Here is a 22845-nt window from a genome sequence, read left to right as displayed (position 1 = left end):
CCAACAAAAAAAATTCCGACATAACTAGTAACCTGCAAGCCCCCCTCCCTCAACCAAATTTTTAATGGTCCGTACTTAACTCTAACTCCAAAGCTTTTTACTCACTGGTGACGAACGAATAGATCCAGATCCCAGCGATTATGATGGCTGTTTTCTTGCTATCGAACCTCTGAACCTGCGCCGCACGCAGTGACGTCACGCCAGTGTAGGAGATGGCAGCCATTACGGTTAGGGTGGCTATTGAGTTGATTCCCGAGAAGCAGTTGATAAAGGCTAGCCAAGCACATCGCAAGGAATCTTTGGTACTCTCTGACTTCACCGCGAGGTTATACGAAACTGAAACGCTGCGTTTAAAAAAAAAAAAGTTTATTCCCTTCATTAATTAAGACAAAATGATGTATTGCCATAACTCTACGAACACCAAGTACTATCCTTACATGAACGTAGGTAAGGGTAGAAATATAAAACTTCCTTGGCCGCTAAAATTTTTTTTTCTTTCTTTTTTATCTCTCGCGCCATACCAAGAAAAGGCATGGGAATTTTTTGGTTACCGGTTTTTGCCATATATAACAAATCATTCTTTGAGCCCCAATGAGTTCAGAGTCAATATAGCCCGGTAGGCAGCCGAGGGCCAAACCCCACTGGTAGCAGAGTAGGTCGATTTGTATATCCAAATATTTTGTCTTGACATAATTGAGCGCCTTTCGGGCATCACACGAATTTAAGGGACTCCTCGAGATTATTGGATTTTGAGGTTTTAGCCCCAAAATAGATCCTTGAAACTCAACCAACACATCATCATGGCTCTAAACTACACTAGGATGGGCCTAAAGTCTTTAATACCGGCGTTTCGAACTAGACTTTGCCCTGACTCTTGGAAGCGCATATGTGACTCTGGGATCTCACGCGTAAAGCATCGGAAAAACGCGAACGAAAACTATCGTGGCTGCCTAACGAAACCAACTACTCTACGGAACTACACAGCCCAACTTGCTTATCTTCGTGTAACTCGACAACTCTTAAAATAAGTCAGAGAGGAAGGTCGTGATTTGCATATTCCGCCATTGCCCTTATTGAATATTCAAGTTCACACCTCAGTCACTGGCAAAACAAACAACCGTCCCATTCCGGTGGTTGACTGTTCTAAGGTTATCACCAAGTCTGCATGGAAACCCAAAGTACCTACACTTATGCTAGCAAACACTATGTCTCTTGTTCCTAAAATGGACGTGGTCTGAGTTCATTTTTCGCAATAATGTCAACTTAGCGTTTATATCAGAGACATGGTTGAAAGATGTTGTATCAGACGGTGTGGTGCATATTCCAGGGTATGCTGTGGTTGGCAAGGATAGAAAAACAATCGACCATGGAGGAGTATGTGCCTATATCAGACAGGAGTATTGCAAATACAAGCATTTAAGCGATTTAAACTGCTGCGAAGATCACGAGACTCTGTGGCTTTATCTAAGGCCAAACCGGCTCCCCCGCGGGTTTTCATGTATTATCGCGGCTGTCATATACCACCCGCCAAAGGCTGATGACACGTACCTACGTGAACACTTGTTAGAATCGCTCGCCTTAGTGGAAGCACGCTACCCTAACTGTGGTCTCTTGGTAACCGGAGATTTCAATCGCTTAACCCATTGACTCCTGGCTATTTTTGAGCTGAATTTACAAAAAACAGACTGAAAACAGATACCTCCCCCCATATTCTGAGTTTTATACAGCCCGTCAAAGTCAAACACAGCTGCACCTGGTCAGCGGTATCCAAGCTTTCCAACAGTGCTTTGCGGTCCCCACTTTTAATCCCTCGTCGTTGTGCTGAAGCCAGCACAAGTTGATGGTTGCTTGTATTTTTCATCAAAAATACAGCTATGAGCATATTAGGAGAGTGTCTCAGGACATCATGAAGTCTTTTGGGGCATAATTGAGTGCTTTGCTTATGGATATTTGCAAGCAAAGGTGGATTGATGATGATTTTTTCTTGTTTGGCTTTGCATGGATGGGGAAATAATTTTCTAATGAATCACCACAGCTCTCCTATAAATGCTGTCTTTTCTGAAACCTAATTGATTCCAAAATTGTTTACACTGCTATTCTGGGTCTGTATGACCTGGAATTGATTTGTTTGGCTTCGGGGTGAAAAAACTTATAAAAAAACCATCTGACTTTGGGGAGAGGAGTGTTGACTGGCCCTCCCCTCGTGAATTTTCCCATGGATCTCCCAGAATTCTTTGCAATACGTAAAGACATCTTCGTGGTTGTACAAGCCTTCAAGGAGTGGACATTGTGTTTTGAGGCCATGGAAATGTACCTGGAGGATCAGAATAAAGGTATCTATTCGTGTCTTGAGCTGTGTTTGCTGATCTCTCTCCCTTGTGTGGTATTTTGAGCGTTTTATTGAGAGGGTTGATTCTGCTTTTCTCTCCTTGTTCGATTTGAGATTTGTCAAAGAACCTGTGCCATTATTTGCCTTAAGAGTAGTTACCAACACCTTGGTTGGATGCATATCTGCAAGACCATTTATCCCTTAGACTGATGCCTGAGTATCTTCATCTTGTTGTGTTTATTTTGCATTTATGAATTTTTTGTGTTGTGGGTACTTCCCAAAGCCGGTACAGGCCGGTTGAGGGGTCAATGTGTTAAACATCAATGGCTTGCTAAACCTCTTCCGGCTAAAACAGATTGTGAAAGTACCGACGAGGAAGAAAGCAACCCTAGACCTAATATTGACCAACATGCATGAGAACTACAGCCCGCCACAGGCATATCCACCTTTTGGCCTGTCTGATCACAACGCAGTGGTGGCAGCCCCTAAAGACGGAAAGCGCAACATCAACATCAAAAAGTTGCGACGAGGTGGGATCTGCGACCGAGCAAAAAGGCGGCACTAGGAAGATACTTAACTCAGATTGACTGGACATTGTTGTTAACGCCTCTGGAAAGTTGCGATGAAAAAAATGGCGTGTCTTTCAAGAAGTCATACACATAGGACTAGACACCATCATGCCTGCAAAACCTGTCCGGTCTTGCTCGACCGATGTCCCATGTATGACTGATAAATTGAAAACCCTTATCATGAAAATACAAAATGCGTTCAACATCTATGGAGCTGACTCGGTCCAGTTCAAATGCTTCAGGAACATTGTTAACCGAGAAAGGAAAGGCTGTCGGGTGAAGTACTACGAGCCAAGAATGCAGCACCGAAAAGATGAAAAACCCCAAACGTGGTGGAGTGAAGTAAAACGCTTGTGTGGTCTGAAGACTACCAACAGCGATCTGGCTAGCCAGATTAACATCGAAGGAATATCGGACATGCCTCCCAGTGAACAAGCAAATGTCATCAATTTAACCCTGCTCGAGCCATTGGAAGAGAACAAGTTACCCATTCCTCTTGAGCGCGTGTCACTGGAGTTCGACTCTCCCCTGTTTCTGACATTGTCTGAGCAACGTGTGCAGAAGGCGTTAAAAAGACTGAACCCAAGAAAGGCCTGCGGTCCGGATAGAATACCCAACTGGCTGCTTATGATCTTGTGTCGTATCCCATCACCGATATCCTGAACACCTCTTATGCAGAGCAGCGCCTTCCCTTCATTTGGAAGATGGCCGACGTAACTCCTCTACCCAAAAAGAAACCAGTAGTTGACCTCCAGAAAGAACTAAGGCCAATATCACTGACGCCTGTAGTTTCTAAAGTGGCTGAGGGTTTCGTCGTAGATGATTTTGCGAAGCCTGCAGTAATGAAAATTCTTGATGATAGTCAGTATGGTGCTATCCCACAATCATCAACTACGATGGCGCTGGTCAACATGTTACATCACTGGTCGACAAGTACTGATGGGAATGGAGCTGCTGTGAGAACTCTATTATTGGACTATCGTAAGGCCTTTGATCTTATAGATTGTAGTATACTTGTTAGAAAGTTACGTAGCCAGTGCAATCTTCCAGCTAGTATTGTTAACTGGATAATAGATTTCCTATCTAACAGATCTCAGCGTACTAAATTTGCATCAGATTGTTACTCTGAGTGGGGCCCAGTCCCCGCCGGCGTTCCTCGGGGTACGCAATTAGGCCCTTGGCTTTTCGTATTAATGATCAATGACCTAGATATAAGCGCGCTTCAGTGGAAATATGTGGACGACACCACGGTGTCAGAGGTAATTGCGAAAGGCAGTGACAATCACGTGTAGGAGCTAGTTGATAAAGTGGTAGAATGGTCTTGTGATAATAGAGTCCAGCTAAACGCAGACAAGTGTAAAGAACTCCGAATTTCTTTCGCCAGACAGGAGAGAGATTTCACTCCGATAAGTATAGAAGGTAAAGAGATAGGGGTGGTCACCAGCGTAACACTTGCTGGGTCTTACGTTAACGAACAACTTAACTTGGAACGACCATGTTACCGAGGTCACGAAAAAGGCTAGTAAAATGCTCTATTTTCTAACACAACTAAAAAGAGCTGGAGTTCCCCAAAATGAGCTAGTATTATTTTACACGTCATGCGTTAGATCCCTTATGGACTACGCCGCGCCAGTATTTTATGATAGCCTTTAGGGTAAAATGGTATGTAGAGTATGGACCAAACCAATAAATTTCTTGGCTTTATGTGGTTTTATTTATACATAGGGTATTTTGTCTTAGACAAGTGTAAACAATGGTACTACTGTGATGTTGGAATAACTGCTTGAGGTAATTCAATGCCCATCTGATTGATTCCCTGGGGATAACCAGTCGACCCAGATACCATTGATGGAAAGGGGCCCTCTAGCCCTCTAGTGATTTTGCTTACAGACATTTAAAATACTGATTCCTGCTCTTGGCAAACAAAGTTCAGTCAAGAAATGTTATTCATGGAGATATTGGAAACAACGCTACTCGTAGCGAAGTACGGATAAATTCCGAAGCTTAAATTATAATAATAGCAAGAATGTATTCGTGCTGATTCAGCAAGCATGCAATAAATAAACAAAGAATTTGGTGCACAGCCAGCAGTAGCAGAGGGGAAGTGGAAATGGCTTACCAGTGGCGTTTCGTAAGTCTGTTGACCACATGATATATCGTGAAAGCTGAACTGATAACGAACGGACTTTCAAGCGAAACCTTGCATTCAGATAGCTATTTATCGAATGTGGCTCGATTTATAATTGGCAAAAAAGGCAGGAATGACGTTAAATCATAGTCTTAACCTTCAAAGAATTCAACTACGGCCGCCATGGATTTTTTTTACATGGTTTGGAAAACCGCTGATAATTCGCGGGCTTTTTCGCTAAAAAATTTGATTTGATTGGCCAAGAGTTGTGATATTAGAAGAGTTATGATTGGCTATGGGTTACACTTGAGTCGACGATTAGCTATTAGCGAGTAACACAACCCCGCTAATCGCAAAAAGTCCTGAATAGCTTCGCTATCCACGACTTAAAAATGAGTTTGTGCACCTTGAAAAAAGGCCGGTAACAATAATAACACCAGGAAGGTGTAAATTAGCGAAGGATATTGACATCAATCCGATATTTGACGCTTCCAGATCATGAAAATAAGTCCACAAGGTCCTCAGTAGGAATATAATTACCTAGATCTGTAGAGATAAACCCATCCCTAAGAGTCTATGTATAGAGTTCATGTGAGCCATAAACTCTCTCAGAGCGTCCTCACCTTCAGTCCAGATCATGAAAATGTAATAAATAAGGCTTAACTTTACCTCAGGGGGCTATCTTAGTCACAGCAGATGTGGTTGGGCTTTACCCCCACATAGCCCATGATGAGGGGTTGGAGGCTCTTAAAGCCGCTTTGGACAAACGTGGTAAGTTAACAGGTAATTATATTCCATTGTCCTGGAGAATAATAACTTAGTATTTAATAAGAAGCATTATTTACAGGTATTAGGTACGGCTATAGGTACTCGAATGGCACCATCATATGCTAATCTTTTTATGGCTAAAGTGGAAAAGGAAATCATAGACTCTTCTCCAGTTAAGCCTTATTTATGGCGTAGGTATATCGATGACATTTTCATGATCTGGACTGAAGGTGAGGACGCTCTGAGAGAGTTTATGGCTCACATGAACTCTATACATAGAACTATAAAATTTACGTTTGAGTGGTCTACTAGTCAGGTAATTTTTTTGGATGTTTCACTTACTCTTAGGGATGGGTTTATCTCTACAGATCTGTATAGTAAGCCTACTGATAAGCATCAATATCTTTTTCATACGTCCTGTCATCCGTCTGCTTGTAAGAAAGGCATTCCACTAGGCAGGCACTACGTATTCGTAGGATATGTTTGGAAGACTCTTCTTTCGAAAAGAGGATATTAGAGTTACAAGGTTATTTAGTTGATAGGGGTTATGACAGCAGGTTTGTCGGGAGGGAAGTTGACAGGGTTAGACGTATTTCCACGGACGACACATTGAAAGACAGGCGTAAAGGTAAGAATGATCGTGTACCTTTTGTAGTCACTTTACATCCAGCTTTACCTAATTTACCTGGTATTTTTCGTAATTTACAGCCAGTTCTAGAATCTTCTAGTAGATGTAGGGGTGCTATTGGTAGGGTACCTATGGTGGTTTATAGGAAACCTAGGAGTTTAAAGGATATGTTGGTGCACTCCTCTCTTAAAGAGGATAGTACTCAGGTTAGAAGTTGTGGTAAGTGTGGCGGTAAAAGGTGTAGGGTGTGTAACTTTCTTAAGACAGGGCGGGAGTTTCGCAGTACAGTTACTAATAAGAAATATGTCATTAATTTTGACTTGGACTGTAACTCAGATTTTGTTGTTTATCTAATTACTTGCTCTATGTGTAGCAAGCAATACGTAGGGTCTACTATCAATAGTTTTAGGAAGCGTTTTAATAATCATAAAAGTAGGCTAATTAAGCACCCTAGTTCACCGGTTAGTGAAAGAGTTAAGGATGACCTTATCTATCAACATTTTCATTGCGACAATCATTTAGGTCTTAATAATGTTATGGTACAACTTATAGATAAGTGTAACTCTAAGGGGCAGCTTAGGGAAAGGGAAGGCCAGTGGGCTTATCGGCTTAAGTCTATCTATCCGCGGGGTCTTAATAGTGATGACTTTTTTTGTAGTAGGAACCCACGTAGAGATGTGTAAATTCTTTTTATCCATAGCGCGCGCTATTCTAGAAAATGCGCGTTTTTGTCAGTTGTAATGCTTTTGCGTCTCGCCCCACTATTCTGATGTAAATAAGCTTGTTACGATTCACCTTCTTCAGTCTGCCCTGAAGAAGTCTTATTAAAGACGAAAATTTGGCAGAGTCGATTTCCAGTTTTTGGTGTATTGTATTCATTGTTCTGGTACGAGATCGCGACAGTTTGGGCTTTTTGATTCTTATCATAATAATATTTATAACTATTGTCGTATTTAAATTTTTCATATTATTTTTTATTTTTTTTTTGTACATAATGCCTAATTCAGCCTTTTGGCTGCAATGCATATTTTTTAATAAACTATCTGTCTGTCTGTCTGTCTGTCTGTCTGTCTGTCTGTCTGTCTGTCTGTCTGTCTGTCTGTCTGTCTGTCTGTCTGTCTGTCTGTCTGTCTGTCTGTCTGTCTGTCTGTCTGTCTGTCTGTCTGTCTGTCTGTCTGTCTGTCTGTCTGTCTGTCTGTCTGTCTGTCTGTCTGTCTGTCTGTCTGTCTGTCTGTCTGTCTGTCTGTCTGTCTGTCTGTCTGTCTGTCTGTCTGTCTGTCTGTCTGTCTGTCTGTCTGTCTGTCTGTCTGTCTGTCTGTCTGTCTGTCTGTCTGTCTGTCTGTCTGTCTGTCTGTCTGTCTGTCTGTCTGTCTGTCTGTCTGTCTGTCTGTCTGTCTGTCTGTCTGTCTGTCTGTCTGTCTGTCTGTCTGTCTGTCTGTCTGTCTGTCTGTCTGTCTGTCTGTCTGTCTGTCTGTCTGTCTGTCTGTCTGTCTGTCTGTCTGTCTGTCTGTCTGTCTGTCTGTCTGTCTGTCTGTCTGTCTGTCTGTCTGTCTGTCTGTCTGAATTATCTATCTGTCTGGTCATTGTCAAATTTTTGCCTTGGCAGTTTTCACTTTGCAGTACCGCAGGTGCTTCGCAAACTTTATGAATTGTATTCAGAAGAGAAAAACAGTGATCGTGACCATTTTTAGTGAATGGAGAAAGCCTTTGAAACTAAAATTCCTCGGTACGAGACCACTAAAACGACAACGGTTTCTTCATATGATAAATAGTTATTAAGGTCTAACCCAGGGATGAATGCCCTTTTTATCCAATCGAATGTAAAGAGAGCCGTATTTATCCCTGGGTTAGCGCTAATCTGCTTTCTAGGAACCGGCCCCTGTATATCTAGCGAAGTAAGATACTTACGTGAAGCCGAAGGCACAAAGCAGGATGTCGACAAATGCCATGTTCAGCATAAATGGACTGTTGGACTTCTTACGGTGCTCGGAGCTCAAAAGAACAGGAATTATCACTATGTTTCCTGAAAATGAATAAAAGCAGCAAGTTTCGTAGGGTATAACCGGTTCAAATCGTGCGTTAACAGGTTAAGACAATTTACGATCTGTCCTTTGTCCTAATATGTTACTACTATAAAGCACAGGTTGATAATCAATTCACCTTACCAAATAACAGACAATTGGCAGTTCATCAAAATAATTATTAAAATACTCCAGGGCGGTTATTACGAGGATATAATTCGTTTGAAGCGACAAATTTAATTGGAAATCAAGCAAAGAAACAATTACACACGCTTGAAAGACAGGAAAAGAGGAAAAGCAACCGACAACCGTGTTCCTGTTCCTGGGGGAAGGGGGGGGGGGGGGGGGGGCATGAAAAAATATTGGGCAGGAATTAAACTTTTTCGCCAGAAATAAAATGGTCTATCCCCCTCGTACACTATGGTTACGGCGAATAAAACCACGTTCTTGTATATACTAACGTCCGCCTAAGAAGCTATGGCTGATAGCTGTGATAGAAATCTACGAGTCGAACCATTCGATGATGTCTTCGAACTAATTTCCGGCCATTTTAGATAAAAAGATTTGTCAACAGGCAGGAACCTTTTTTTAAAGTCATTTTTGAAATCGGGCGCTCTGATTAGTGTCGGCGCGCTTCATAGATAAAACACTAAGGTGTGTTGAACATTTAGGATTTTTGCTTATGCCGGAGAACAAGTAAATTGAAGAATTTCCAGCCGCCTGATGTTAATCGAATTTCCTACATTTTTCCCATCACTATAAAGAAACCCCCTTTGACTTTTTAAAATGATCGCATAAACTAAAAAAAATAAAAATAAAAAGGTAATAGAAATAAATACCTTCAAATTTATGAACCTGGGTAAAAAATGCAAAAATATTTTATATTGTTATTGTTGAGAGCCCACGTACTTCAAGTAGAAAAAAACATGAAATCAAACGGAGATTTCATCAAGTAATACATATGTCATTTCAGGGCGATAAAAAATTAAGAGCCTCATTGACGATTAATGACGCAAATTTGCCAGCATCGTTTAATCTAGAAGCAGAGTGTTCACGAAAATACTTGTCAGCAGTTACACAACAATCTGACTACGACAGGTACGTGACAAGGCCTTACTAGATATCTCTATAATCTGATGTGTTGCTAGAGAAGGGACAGCTTTTTCATAAGGTGTGTATGTTGGGGGGGGAGGGGGGGGTCTGCTTGGACTGCTGCGGGCCTGCTTGCCACGAAATCGCAAAAGGACAGAAAGTTTGAGAACAAATAAACCTGTTGTCGGAGGCACCAGAAGCGGACGCGTCTTACTCTCACGTATCTCTACATGCACGAATTAACGACCTGCGTAAAGATATCAGGAGGATGATCAGAAAGTCAGAGGAAAAACCTGTTGTCGGCGGCACCAAAAGCGGACAATTCTCTGCCTCACGTCTCTCTCTACATGTACAAAATCACGAACTGCGTAAAGATATCAGGAGGATGATTTGAGGGTCAGAGGAAAAACCTAATGTCGGAGGCACCAGAAGCGGATACGTCTCTGGTCCTTTGTCGGTCTCTTTGCTTTCGCAGACAACGATTTTTTTAAAAATAGAATAAGCAACAAGGACCTAAAAGAGTCAAGTAACTGTTAAAATGAAGATCTATATCCTATGAAAAGTTTATTATCACGAATTAGGGGAACAGGTATTTTTTATGGTAAAGGCAGTATTTCGAGGTTATTCTTTAAAGAAATACTGCGATCATCTCCATTGAGATAATTGAAAAAATACCTGAAATGCTTGTTAATACGGTATAACCAGTTACCACATGTTTATTTGACGTTTAATTCGTTAGAAAAAAACTTTGCGACTGCCTCGGGCCAACATTGTGACCAAGAAGTAAAAAAAAATATTTATTTGTTTGGCTTACTCGTAATCCAAGTTATATCCAACCCGAGTTATATTCGGCATTAAAGCTATATCCAACCACCTAAAATGCTTTGCGTTTATCTCCTACAGTCTACATACACTTTAACCAAAGGAAAAAATGCTTTTTGTAAATACGGCTTCTGTAACCCCAGGAATATTTGGCATCAAAGCTATCCATTCGAAAATACTGCTATTCTTTCGTAAGGCCATGCAAGGGAATAAAAAGGCTGAAATGCTTCAAGTGTGTACGCTTACCCAGTAACCCCATTATTTGTAATGCTTTAGTGTGCACTGCTTACCAAGTAACCCCATTATTTGTAATGCTTTAGTGTGCACTGCTTACCAAGTAACCCCATTATCTGTAATGCTTTAGTGTGCACTGCTTACCAAGTAACCCCATTATTTGTAATGCTTTAGTGTGCACTGCTTACCAAGTAACCCCATTATTTGTAATGCTTTAGTGTGCACTGCTTACCAAGTAACCCCATTATTTGTAATGCTTTAGTGTGCACTGCTTACCAAATAACCCCATTATTTGTAATGCTTTAGTGTGCACTGCTTACCAAGTAACCCCATTATTTGTAATGCTTTAGTGTGCACTGCTTACCAAGTAACCCCATTATTTGTAATGCTTTAGTGTGCACTGCTTACCAAGTAACCCCATTATTTGTAATGCTTTAGTGTGTACGCTTACCCAGTAACCCCATTATCTGTAATGCTTTAGTGTGCACTGCTTACCAAGTAACCCCATTATTTGTAATGCTTACCAAGTAACCCCATTATGAGAATAACGAACATGACGGTGCCATAAACTGCATAAAATCCAGTTTTTTCCTCAGACGTCTCCATGACTTGATCAAGCTTTGCCTCACTTTAACCTGTAAAAATTAGAATAAAAACAAAGAAAAAAGGATATCATACTCCCGGTATTCTGTGCTCAAAATTAAACAGGCCTCCTTTTTTTTGTATATTTCATAACAAGGCTTCCATTTTTTGTCTTTTTGATAATATGTGAAACATTCAATATGACTTTTAAAATAAATGCAAAAATAGTTATAACACATTCCTGATATTGTAGATTTTTCCTTTCAATACCTTCAAGCAGTGTCAGCATAAATTAGCCAACTTTTGGATGTATGGCAAAATGAGTTGTTATCTTTGACCACGAGAAGCAGTTTACTGAAATTAAGTTACGTGCGCCTGATAGCTCTCGTCTATAATTGCCGCGAGATACTTCACAATTCTCGTACATAGGAAGTGAGGAATCAAGGATCCCCGAACTGCGCCTGTCACGTACAGATTACATATGGCGAAAAAGAAAAAAAAAACATTTGAGAGCCATCTTCGTGAAAATAATGGATCCCAAATAATAACCTGAAAGTGCTAAGTGTGATCGGTTTTTCTTTGTCAGTTGCGCCGCTGAGGGCAATGACACCCCCTCTGCGTTTAACGACAACTAAAACTGCATTAAAGATAGCACGAGAGAAAAAAGACCCCGGAATAACTGAAGAAAAAAAGACGATGTGGCTCTTCTAATCTGATCCTTCGTGGTTTGTCCTTTGCTTTTGAAGGAAACTTTATCTACATGGTATCAGTAACAATATCATTCACACCTGTTTATATTGTTTTCATTCCGTATTGGAAATGAAAACAATGTGAAAAATACTTATCTGAGAATGGCGTTTATAATGCTCACTTTAACACATTTAGTCTAGAATAATGCAATGGATTCCCCATAAAGCCGGAATGTATGCTTTCTTACTCTTGGTATTTTGATGGTATGACATATAAAAAATGGCGACATTATCATGGAAGGAAACTCTCTCCGCAAGATATCGCTTTTAGCGCGTTCCATCGCTGGGGGGATGTGCTGTGAAACATGAAGGAGTTTATATTTAAATAATATGTTGCGAAATAATATTTTTTTTAAATACATTTTTTTTTCGGTATCGAAAAGCCTGCCATATTCCTTGTAATCATTTTACCTCGCCGCTGATGGCGAGGCGAGCGTAGGGCGAAGACAAAGACAAAAAAAGTAGAAGTGGAATACCGACAACATGCAGAAAAGATTTCAACAATGATAGCATCGTAATCCCAAACACCTGGCTGGGAGACTAAACATCGCCTTCAATACTTTTACATGCTTTTTAAAATTACATTATTGGAGGCGAATAGATTACCAAACGCCTTTACAAAGGGTGTAAACAATCGCAACTAATTTAAAAGCGATAGCAAGGGATTCGGGATTTTTCAAAGGGAGGGTCAATATAAAAAAAACATGTTGTCTGGGGGCAAATTTGTGACTCTTACCTATAACATTCGCATAAAACTTTAGTCCGAATTATATGGTTAGCTCATAAGATGAAATTATTTTTTTTTTAAATGTCAAGTTAGAAATTGAACCTTAAAAAATATAAAGACTTTTAAGTCGCCACTATAGGTCGCCATTTTGTCTATGTTGCATTAGTAGTGTCTTGTATTATTTTATTACGATAAATGACTGTCGATGTCGACACTAAAACAGAGGGGACCTTAAGCAACTACGGTGGCAACGTGGACGACGACGGCAGAAAATAATGGAATTTGATTCAGAATTCAATAGCAGCACGTGAAAATGAGTTCTGTCTGATACATTTCAGCCGTTTGCCATAAACCACGACGTGAAAACTTTAAGTTTCACGGTCAATTGAGAACACGGACGTTACCACTGTAAACTCCACTAATACGTTCGCTACTGTAGAAATAGAGTCCTTAGTTTATTTTTATTTGTCCCTGACTATAATGTTTAGCTTATTCCATTGCAATTAAATTATTATTTATCGCCACGCGCGAAAACATCTCTTTCGATCTCGATCGTTGTCCTAGCAGTTGCGATTAAATCTCTGTTTGAATTATTTTTTTCGGAAAATCTATATAGATTCTAAAATATTTTGTTTATCGCGATCCGCAACCATAGGCACACGCTATCTGTCTGCGTTTGTGCCAAAATTCTTCAAAAAATATATCAATGCGAAGAAAAAAAAAACATGTTCTAGTGCAGTAACCTAAGCATCCGCCAGCATTTAATTAGCTTTAAAACGCAAAAACCATATAAAACGGCTCCAAACCCGCATTCTCCTTTAGGCGGCCATGTTTTCCCGCCATTTTGAGCAAAAATAAGCCTACCCTACTCCCTTAAAAAGTGATTGCATTGTATTTTTTCTACTTTCCGGGGAAGCGTGGGTTTGTTTTGGTATGTTGCTATGGACTAATCCCTGTTGGGGCGTGAAGGCCTGGTCCCACGCGCCACGCGAAACTATCCCTTGTATATAACATGGTGGCTCATGACCGCTTGGGAGTGGATGGCCTGTTTGAGTAACTAAATATTTGTATACATGGAGGAGCCGCTGCTTACAGAGGGTGGGCTATTACTATTACTAATTTACTATTATACTATCACTATCACTATCACTATTACTGTTACTATAATTACTTTTTTTATGCACAGTGGGTCACCAACTGCAATGACCAATCGCAACATTTAAAATATAATTTTGTTATTTCAAAATATAGGAAAATGTGTCACCATTATGCAAAAATGCAGACCATAACATCATCGATTTTATTACACTTGCATTCGTAAACGATTGTTCACGGATGCCACTCCTAATTCGCTGCAACTCAGAACGTGCAACACGTCTTGCCACTTTCTACTTTAATCGTCAAAGCTCTTGATTTTCGTGATTGAAGCCACCTTGACGTAGATCGAATCATTTTAAATTAAAAAACCCAAGGACACGGAGCTTCTTATCTAGTAACAAGGTATTTCGATTTTTAAAAAGACCACGATAATATTTTTGACCATGATTATAATGATAAGAATTATTAATTCTGAACCACTTTATGTTTTAATTTTACTCTTCTAGTATCCGTCTATTTTTTCTCAAAATTTGCATCTATTCATTTTATCGATCTACGAGTATATTGCTATCATATTTAGGCTACTTGTTTTGTCTCATCTCTATTCTGTGTTTTAACCGGGCTGTATAAACAGCAAACACATTTAGATTTGTTTTGAATTGGAATATCCCAAGACACACAGCCTTCGCAGAATTTTAATACTTGTTTTTGTTGTTACTAACCATATCGCTTGCTGTGACATTGCTCATATTATCTGTTTTTGCTTTGATTTGTTTGTTTTGGCTTTGATTTGTTTGTTTTGGCTTTGATCTGTTTGTTTTTGTTTTGTTTGTTTCATTTTTTTTTTTAATTATAGTGCGTAGGCTGGAGTTTTTAACGGATTGTTTTCTTCTATTTCATTAATTAGTTTACTTGTTTAGTTTTACCCCGTAAAATGCACTAGTGCATCAAACCTTTTACTCTCAAAATAAATTAAAATACCAAATAAGTCGATTACCAGTTTTTGGTACTCTAATAATTGCATACTCTGGATATTTTTCAATTTCAAGTATTTTCTGGACTAATAAAATACTATATGGTATGAGAACTAGGTTTTCATATATTTATCAAAAAGCAAGTGTGTTATTGTGTTTTAGTATAAATCCACTCACATACTAGCAAGAATCACGCAATTTGATTGGCTCTCGTACTCCCGAACTTGTAGTCTAATTGTGTTTCTTTGCCCCGCCACAAGCCACCACAGGCAGCCCATACTCACTACTAAGTGTCTTTAACATACAAACCCTAAGTGTGTTAGTTGTTGTCATGATTTTACTTGTATCCGGTAAAATAGCTCTATAGAGGTATTGAGCTTTTGCTGGTTTATTCTCACTTTTCGTCCATCACGGAGGAGGGGCGAGAAAATGACAAAAAATAAATAGCTGGGGCGTGCGGTGGGACCCTGGTGGTAATCTGAAACGTTAAATCCAGGCCCTCTTAGTTCAATATGGCGGCTATTAAAATCGTAGAAAACATGAATTATTGCAAATTCACGTGGATTTTGATCAGAGTTCTGATGTTGAAAAAAAGAAATCAACGCCAAGTATCACATGCAATGTCCTAAGTTTACCTAGGAGGTAAACAATACACCAAAAACTGGAATTCGACTCTGCCAAATTTTCGTCTTTAATAAGACTTCGTCAGGGCAGACTCAAATTTGGGTCTGCCTGGAAGAAGTCTTATTAAAGACGAAAATTTGGCAGAGTCGAATTCCAGTTTTTGGTGTATTGTATTCATTGTTCTGGTACGAGATCACGACAGTTTGGGCTTTTTGGATCTAGGAGGTAAACAATATATACCTATATTACATACTTCAAAAGCACCAAGGATGTAAAGCTATATAATAGATGCAAAGTATTGAAGTTAAGCCCAATGTCGGAAAAACGGAAAAAGCTGGCTTCTATTACCATCCAAGCATGTTTAAAAGAAGAATTGCGCCTAAAAGCTAAAAAGCTTAGCCTTTTAAGTACGATACAAATACATGAATATGAGTGGGGTGTTAAATGGTTTAAGGTGATGCGGTTTGGCCTTAGTCTGGCGCGGTTTTTCGGCTTTTCGTATTTACGGTTTTTTTTTACGGTTTTTAGCGTTTTTCTATGCGATTTATGTGCGTTTTTCTTTGCAGTTTTGCGGTTTTCTCACCCCCCCCCCCCCCCCGTTACGCCCCCTTTAATATAATGACAAAGCAAAAAATAAGTATTATATATGACAAAGCAAAAAATAAGAACAATTGTTGTTATTCTAAAAACGAGTATTATAACTATTTCCAATGGCTTCTGAAAAAGGCTGTTTCCTTTTTTCTTTTCCTACTATAGTAAACTCATTAATAAGTTCGACTTTTAGCATGGAATATAGGCTATTGTACTTACGGTTTGTTGAATGCGAGGGCTCTGCTTTCAGCAAATGAGTAAATTGAGCCACTGAACGAACTTTAATTTTTATGAACGCTAGGGATTATAGTTTCTCGTTTCCTGTAACGAACTCAAATAATGTGGCACCATCGACGAGCCGGACATAATGCCCTGCTAAAAAAATATTTCCTTCTTTTTAACGCTATGAAACGGAAATCAGACTGATGCTTACAAAACAACAGGAAATGCAGTCTTTTCACTTACCTTTTTTCAAATATATGCGGAATCGGTTTTCCAATTTTGCCATCCGACAAAGCTAAGTACTTCTCGTGGATGCCATAACCATTCTCAAATTTGAGACGATCTCTCAATAATAATAATAATCTTATAATCTTTATTATTACCAGAAAAAATACATTTCTTTACACACTACTTTACAAGTACAGAAAAAAAACCGGCCGTTACAACTTTAAGGCTCACTTGCTAAGCTAGTTTATCTGAATGCAAGCCGATTAGGTTGAGAAATCTATCAGTATTAACACGGCTTGGCGAGTTTCTTTCTACGGAGATTGTAATTAGTTGATATAACAACAGGAGCAATATCCCTTAGAGGGTGGTTGTGGTTATATTTGATTTTGGTGAAGATCTTAGTATCCGTTTTCTAAAGCAGATCCATGATATTGACTTTGTAAGAAATATACCTCCTTTTTTGCAATTGTCTAAAAATCTCTTAATGGTGTTTAACTCTGAACGGCTTGCACCATAGACTGCTAAACCATAGGTTAATTTAGGAACAGCAATACTCGTAAACAGGTGATTTACTTCTGCCTGTTGGTATCCTTCCTTTCTCAGGGATCTAATGACATATAGACAAGCGTTTGCTTTCTTCAATGTGATGTTAATATGAGAGGAAAATTTGGAGTTTGTTTGGAGCGTTATTCCTAGTAATTTGAGTTCGTTCACCCTAGGAATATTTCTTACAGGAGCTGGGTCGAATTTCGCCCCCTTTTGCAAAAGACAATTCCATGACATTTCTTAGGATTGCAGGTCATTTTGTTCTTATCTGTCCATTTAATAAAACGGTCTATTACCTTAACGGTGCTATCTGCATTATCATTGTTCAACTATCTGGATCGAGTTCCTAACATCACACTACATGAAGTATATTGCTAAACACTTCTGCCAGGATTTTTAACAGAAGGGGGCCCAAAAGGCCCTTGCAAGGCATTTTCTCAAGTATTTTAGATATTGTCTTATACATTTACTGTATTTTTGGCTGCTAGATTGAGGCGGCTCCCCCCTGGGCCAACCCCATGGCTACGCCCCTGCCCGACCTGATCCGGGCGCTCAAAACATGAAAGTGTTAGCGAACATATGCACTGGAGTACTCTTGACGTCACCCTGTTAAGATGAGCGTTTTCTGGTACGTATGCGAATGATTTCCCAACAAAGAGTGCCCTGCAAGTGTCTTTAACAGGTGAGGTTGATGGAAAATTGCTCTCCAGCGCAGATCGCTAAAAGGTTTCATGTTTTGAGCGGCTCACTGGATCATGTCAGTAGAAGAGTTTAACAATATAATTAATGTAGTATGATTTTAGGAACTCGATTGGGAGATCGTCTCTAATATGAGAATGCTTATGACATCCACGAAGTACTAGCCTTGTCGAATGACAGAACATTTGGAAACATGGGATTTCGCATTTAAAAAGAGGTGTAATTGGTATGCCACAATTTTGAACTGGATAATTCCATTGTGTTACCCCGTGTTTCCTGGTGGGTATCAAATATAAGTAAATAAATATGTTTAGAGGAAACCAGGTTATATATGATATATAGGTCCTCGTATTGATATCAAGATGCAAGCAATTAGTTGATAATTTTTTTATTAGGTTTTTGCAGGCATGAACATTCAGAATGCCCAGAAGTGCAACCTTAGTTGATACAGGTGTAAAACATATTGCACAAGCCAACCCCATTTTTAGGCAAGAACCGTTTTTGCTGGCTTTCCTTTAATTTCCGAAAGCAACTACCACTAAACACTGAGAACCCCTACAGTATTCTTTCATCTTAAGCCCCTGATTTCCTGCTCTCAATTGTAACAAGGAAAACCATATGATCACAGTTATTTAAACACATAAAAGTATAGTTTCCTTTAATGATAGTAACCCGTATTGAAACTTTTCTCTACGTGAAAGAACCTGAATGTGTGTAGAGCTGCTAATACACCTTCTCATGTGGCTTTAGAAAAAAAGGGTTAATGTTGTTGGCCTTGTTATGCCCTGCATGCTACACGTGATACCTCATAAGTGTGTCAGGGACGGCGGATCAAAGTGAAGTGAGAGTTGATTGTTTGGCCTCGTTACACCCGACCATGCTACACGTGATACCTCATTAGTGTGTCAGGGACGGCGGATCAAAGTGAAGTGAGAGTTGATTGTTTGGCCTCGTTACACCCGACCATGCTACACGTGATACCTCATTAGTGTGTCAGGGACGGCGGATCAAAGTGAAGTGAGAGTTGATATTGTTTGGCCTCGTTACACTCGACCATGCTTCACTGGTATCTCAAAAGTGTGTCAGGGACTGGCGGATCATAGCGAAGTGTGGGTAGCTATAGATGGAAAAGATGATTTTGTTTATGGCCCATTTCTACCATGCTGCACGCAGGAAAAAGGAAAGCAAATGACTGCTTCGTCTCTGGCACGTGAAATCTCAAAAGTGTGACGGCCGTTCAAAGCAAAGTTGGCAAACGAGTTGCCTTTGTTTGGCCTATCTCTTGCTGCACGCAGGAAAAAGGAAAGGAAATGACCAGTATATGTAGGGGCGTGGCCATGCCCCCAATAGTTTCTTAATGTTTCTGTATTGTGCCCCAAAAATCTTAAGTGACCTGCTACGGCTCGGGCAAGTGTGGGGTAGCTATATATTGATGCAAACGAGTTGCCTTTGTTTGGCCTATCTCTTGCATGCTGCACATATGATCCTGACTGTGTGTCAGATTTAAGTGTCAGAGAAGGTCGTTTTGAGAGATGTGGGTATAGCTTGGTACAAGAAGAGTAAATGCGAGGGAGATAATAGCAAATGAGGACTTTTCTTCTGCTGGGACGATGAGAAAATGTTCTTTTGGCAGCTTTAATTGGTATGACATTTTTAATAAACTTGTTAAACTCCTTTTTATAGCTTTCTGCGTGATCCTTTGCTTTCTTTGAGGATACCAGCCTCTTATTGAAAACGAGAAACCATTGTGATACTTGTCTTTACTGATGTTTTATCAACGTGAGCCTCGCTTTCAAATGGAGGTCTTTACAAGACTTGAACGAGAAAAAACTTTTAGGTAAAAGATACCGGTCTGAGAGACGCAATATTTCTGAAGTTGGAAAGCGCTATAGAGGTTGGGTGACATTCCGTTTCTCCTACATATCCCTAAGTTTTACGACTTTTAAATCGAAAAGTGTTAACCAGGGTTTTGAGTTACTGACACCAATCCGACATTTTTCATATGTTATTCTAACACGATATGCATCACGATATGCCCCGATTTTAAAGTCGAAGATAGCTAAAAGATTTACATTAGATATCATCAATATCATCTCATCTCATGTTCAATTCCTAATTTAACTTATTATTAAACAACAAGTATCACATTGAACATATTATTTATTTGTTTATCTTTTATTACATGATCTATTTTTTCTAAATTATTTATTGTTGTTTTGTTATTGGGGGAGGGGTGGGTGGCTCTAACAATAATCAAATTAACTTTACATAGCCACAACACCCCATAATATTCCATTTGCAGAAAGAGAGTGGGGGGCTTATTCTTCGATCTCTACGGTTGTATCGTATTTCCAAGCCCTAACATCATACAAGTAAGTTTATCGTGCTACTATTCCTATTTATAAGGTCGTAAAAAAAGACCAGATCCAATAAAACTTTTTCCTTACTAATGCTTTGATCTACTAATGGTTTTGTTGTACATAACAGAAAACATATCAGGTTCATATGTGCCGAACGTTTCATCTAACCGAAAAGACCTTGCCGAGGGAAAGTATAGACTTCTAGAAAGCCCGATACCGCATCCGATTTGCAAGCCCTTGAGCTATCTGAAAATGACTTTGGTCAAGAATTGTATGGTTTCTCTGAGTATTCTTCTCTAGCGAGTACTCAAATGATAAATAAACAAAATCTGATTCCTCATTTTAGATTGCATCCCTCTAAAAAAATATTTTGCTGCTATGTTTTGGCATGTTTCGAGCATGTTCTTAAATTTGGTGAAATCTTAGGCTGGGCGTTCTTATAAAAAAGTTCTTAAAAAAGGGCCCTATTTCTAATAAGGTTATTGCACTGCAGAATACATGTGTAGTGACCCAAAATGAATCTTTACAATTAAATTTGTAAATTACAATTAATAAACAATTAAAATTGTAAATTCAAAATCTTACCACCACCGGAAGAACAAAAAGGGATTTTTTGATGCCTTCGCAGTATCTCCACTGGACGTTTATTGTCGGATTTGGCTACATACCAGAGTGGTCTTTAGTGATTTTTAGTTTTGTCTACAAATAGCACGTTTATTGAGAACCAAAAACGGCCGTTGTGTGGGGGGTGCGTTCGCATCCCCTGGGTACGGGCCTGCGTAGACATTGCTAAATCCATTACTACGGCTTTCCAAGTCTAGTTTTTTTTTTAATGTACGCTCATTTGCCTTTTGTACCCATGGAGCACTCCAAAATATATGAATTTTAGTGTTTTACATTGGAAATACAATCGAAATACTGCTACGTGAAAGGTTTGTCAACAGGTAGAAAAATACATTCAACTTGAACGCAAAACAGAGTTGGTATGCTATAGTTTCCAAATGGACTTTCTTAATTAAAGCTTCTATTACTCAAAAGCGCCACTTCCACGCGCAATAGTTTTGACAATTATTAGTTATGCTCACGGCTATAACACAATATCATGATATGAAGTAGGAGCTAATTACACAGCAGGGCGTAAAAGCTTTTTCAAAATAAGTTTCAGGATTTTAGGTGAGAATAAAAAGGAAAAGAGATAAACATTAAAAACGATTAACGTTTTACCAGCCCCGAGGGCTCATTGCTATAGAAAGAATGAAGTCGCTGAAACATTCAGCATTTAGCTTCTAGAAGTCTGAAGGTTCTGGAGGGTGTCTAGGCGCGCGTTATTCCATTTTATGGCGGGAAAATATAAGCTTACTGCTATTTTCCATATTCTGCGAACTCACGTCAACGGAAATACGTTTTGCGCTTTTTGATTGGTCATCTTCTTGCGGAGAGATGTCGTAATTGTAAACCGTTTCAATGCGAACCAAAACGCTTCAAGGTTTTTAAAATGACTGAAGCTCTGACTGATTGCGATATAGCCGTTGGAAATCCTCGGCGAGAATATAATTTGAAAACTGCAGAACAGAACGACTTCTGCCTGTCTCTCGGGTTTCGAATAGTCCCCATCACTTAAGACTGCCTCCACCATGTAAATAAAATGGGCAAATCCTTAAAATTTTCATAAATGGGCGTTGAAAAAAAAAACAATAGGATAAGATTTCTTACAAATTAAAGTACCTGTTTGATGTTGTCGTTGAGTCTTTGGAAATTAATTATTAAGTCGACTAATGCAAAGCGGGTCTTGCCGTATTATCAAGAATAGGTCGGTGAAACAACTTGCTATTCTGTATCGGATACTCAACTTAAACACCGCCTACAGCCTTATTCAATTTACCTGTAAAATGGATATGTATTTTTTCTTAAGTACAAGGGGCGGGAGAAAGATATTGCTTTTCTCATGATATGTTATCATTTTGTCAGCTAATCTAAGATAGAAAAGGACCGAGGGGGGGGGGGGGGGGACAGTATCCTTTCTCTCATTCTTGTTGGTGGATTTCTGTCTAAGTGTAATGTAGTGGTATGATAGGCGACAGGGTGGAGTTGTTGGTGCCTATTTTTCCCAGCCCCTTTTTAATATAAATTTTGGCATAAAAACATAGGGGGGAAGCTTAACCATAGTTATTCTTGTCATTGCAAAACTGTGAATTGTACACCTTCATTAGTTACAAAGACCAGACTAAAACGATAAATTTTGATACAACTTTTCTGTGTGCTCATTAATCTAGAAACCAGGAAAGCACGCTTGGTAGTTTATCAACAGAATCTCGTTTAGGCATGTATGTGCGGAAGCAAAAACTTCAATATGTTTCGTCTGCCTTTTTTCCCCTCTCGTCTGTTGCTTTGTAGCGTTAGAAAATCGTCGCATGAAATGTGTTCGTACCCCCCCCCCCCCCTTGGAGGAATCTCAGAGGCGAAATCTTAAAATACTATGCTTTTTCAATATAATACCTATGACTACGTACCTTCCCCCCCTTCGACCAATCCTGGCTACGCGCCTGTGCTGCATAGTAATACTTTTTGTAGATTACAGAAGGGGCGTATTATAATAAATATGAAATCCAAGCCAACCACAGAGAAAAACGAAGGTTTTTTGGCGATACTCAATTCCAACTGTTAATATATATGATTCACAACGGTTTGGTTGAGAGCAATCACTGTCTTCTTTTTGTATCTATAATAAAAAAATATAGGGCCTGATATTTTGCCTTATTAAAGACTATCAATATCATTTTATATATGTTTATAATATTATATTATATCGTATTATATTATATATTAATGATGATTTGATTTTTACTCACGTGAA

General features: G+C 39.3%; 1 protein-coding gene across 7 annotated transcripts in view; it reads right to left on the bottom strand.

The window, feature by feature from the left end:
- Positions 1 to 21826, bottom strand: part of LOC5506568 (melanopsin) — a 30201-nt gene extending 8375 nt beyond the window's left edge. Inside the window, exons 1-4 of one of the 7 annotated variants that reach the window (XM_032374994.2) lie at positions 21717 to 21826; positions 11116 to 11226; positions 8331 to 8445; positions 106 to 344 (exon numbers count right to left, since the gene is read on the bottom strand). In XM_032374994.2, the coding sequence (XP_032230885.1) occupies positions 106 to 344; positions 8331 to 8445; positions 11116 to 11197 (436 nt within the window). In that variant the 5' untranslated portion in view covers positions 11198 to 11226; positions 21717 to 21826. Of the gene's footprint in view, positions 1 to 105; positions 345 to 8330; positions 8446 to 10647; positions 10701 to 11115; positions 11227 to 11414; positions 11942 to 12044; positions 12165 to 16155; positions 16175 to 21716 lie in introns of those variants that run through there. The other 6 variants (XM_048726679.1, XM_032374995.2, XM_032374992.2 and 3 more) reach the window with 6 other exon arrangements.
- Between the last annotated feature and the right edge of the window lie 1019 nt (positions 21827 to 22845).

This window comes from Nematostella vectensis, chromosome 4, assembly GCF_932526225.1.
Source record: "Nematostella vectensis chromosome 4, jaNemVect1.1, whole genome shotgun sequence".
Taxonomy (NCBI): Eukaryota; Metazoa; Cnidaria; class Anthozoa; order Actiniaria; family Edwardsiidae; genus Nematostella; species Nematostella vectensis.
The sequence above is the reverse complement of the archived record's forward strand: the minus strand, read 5'-3'. Positions and strand labels throughout refer to the sequence as shown.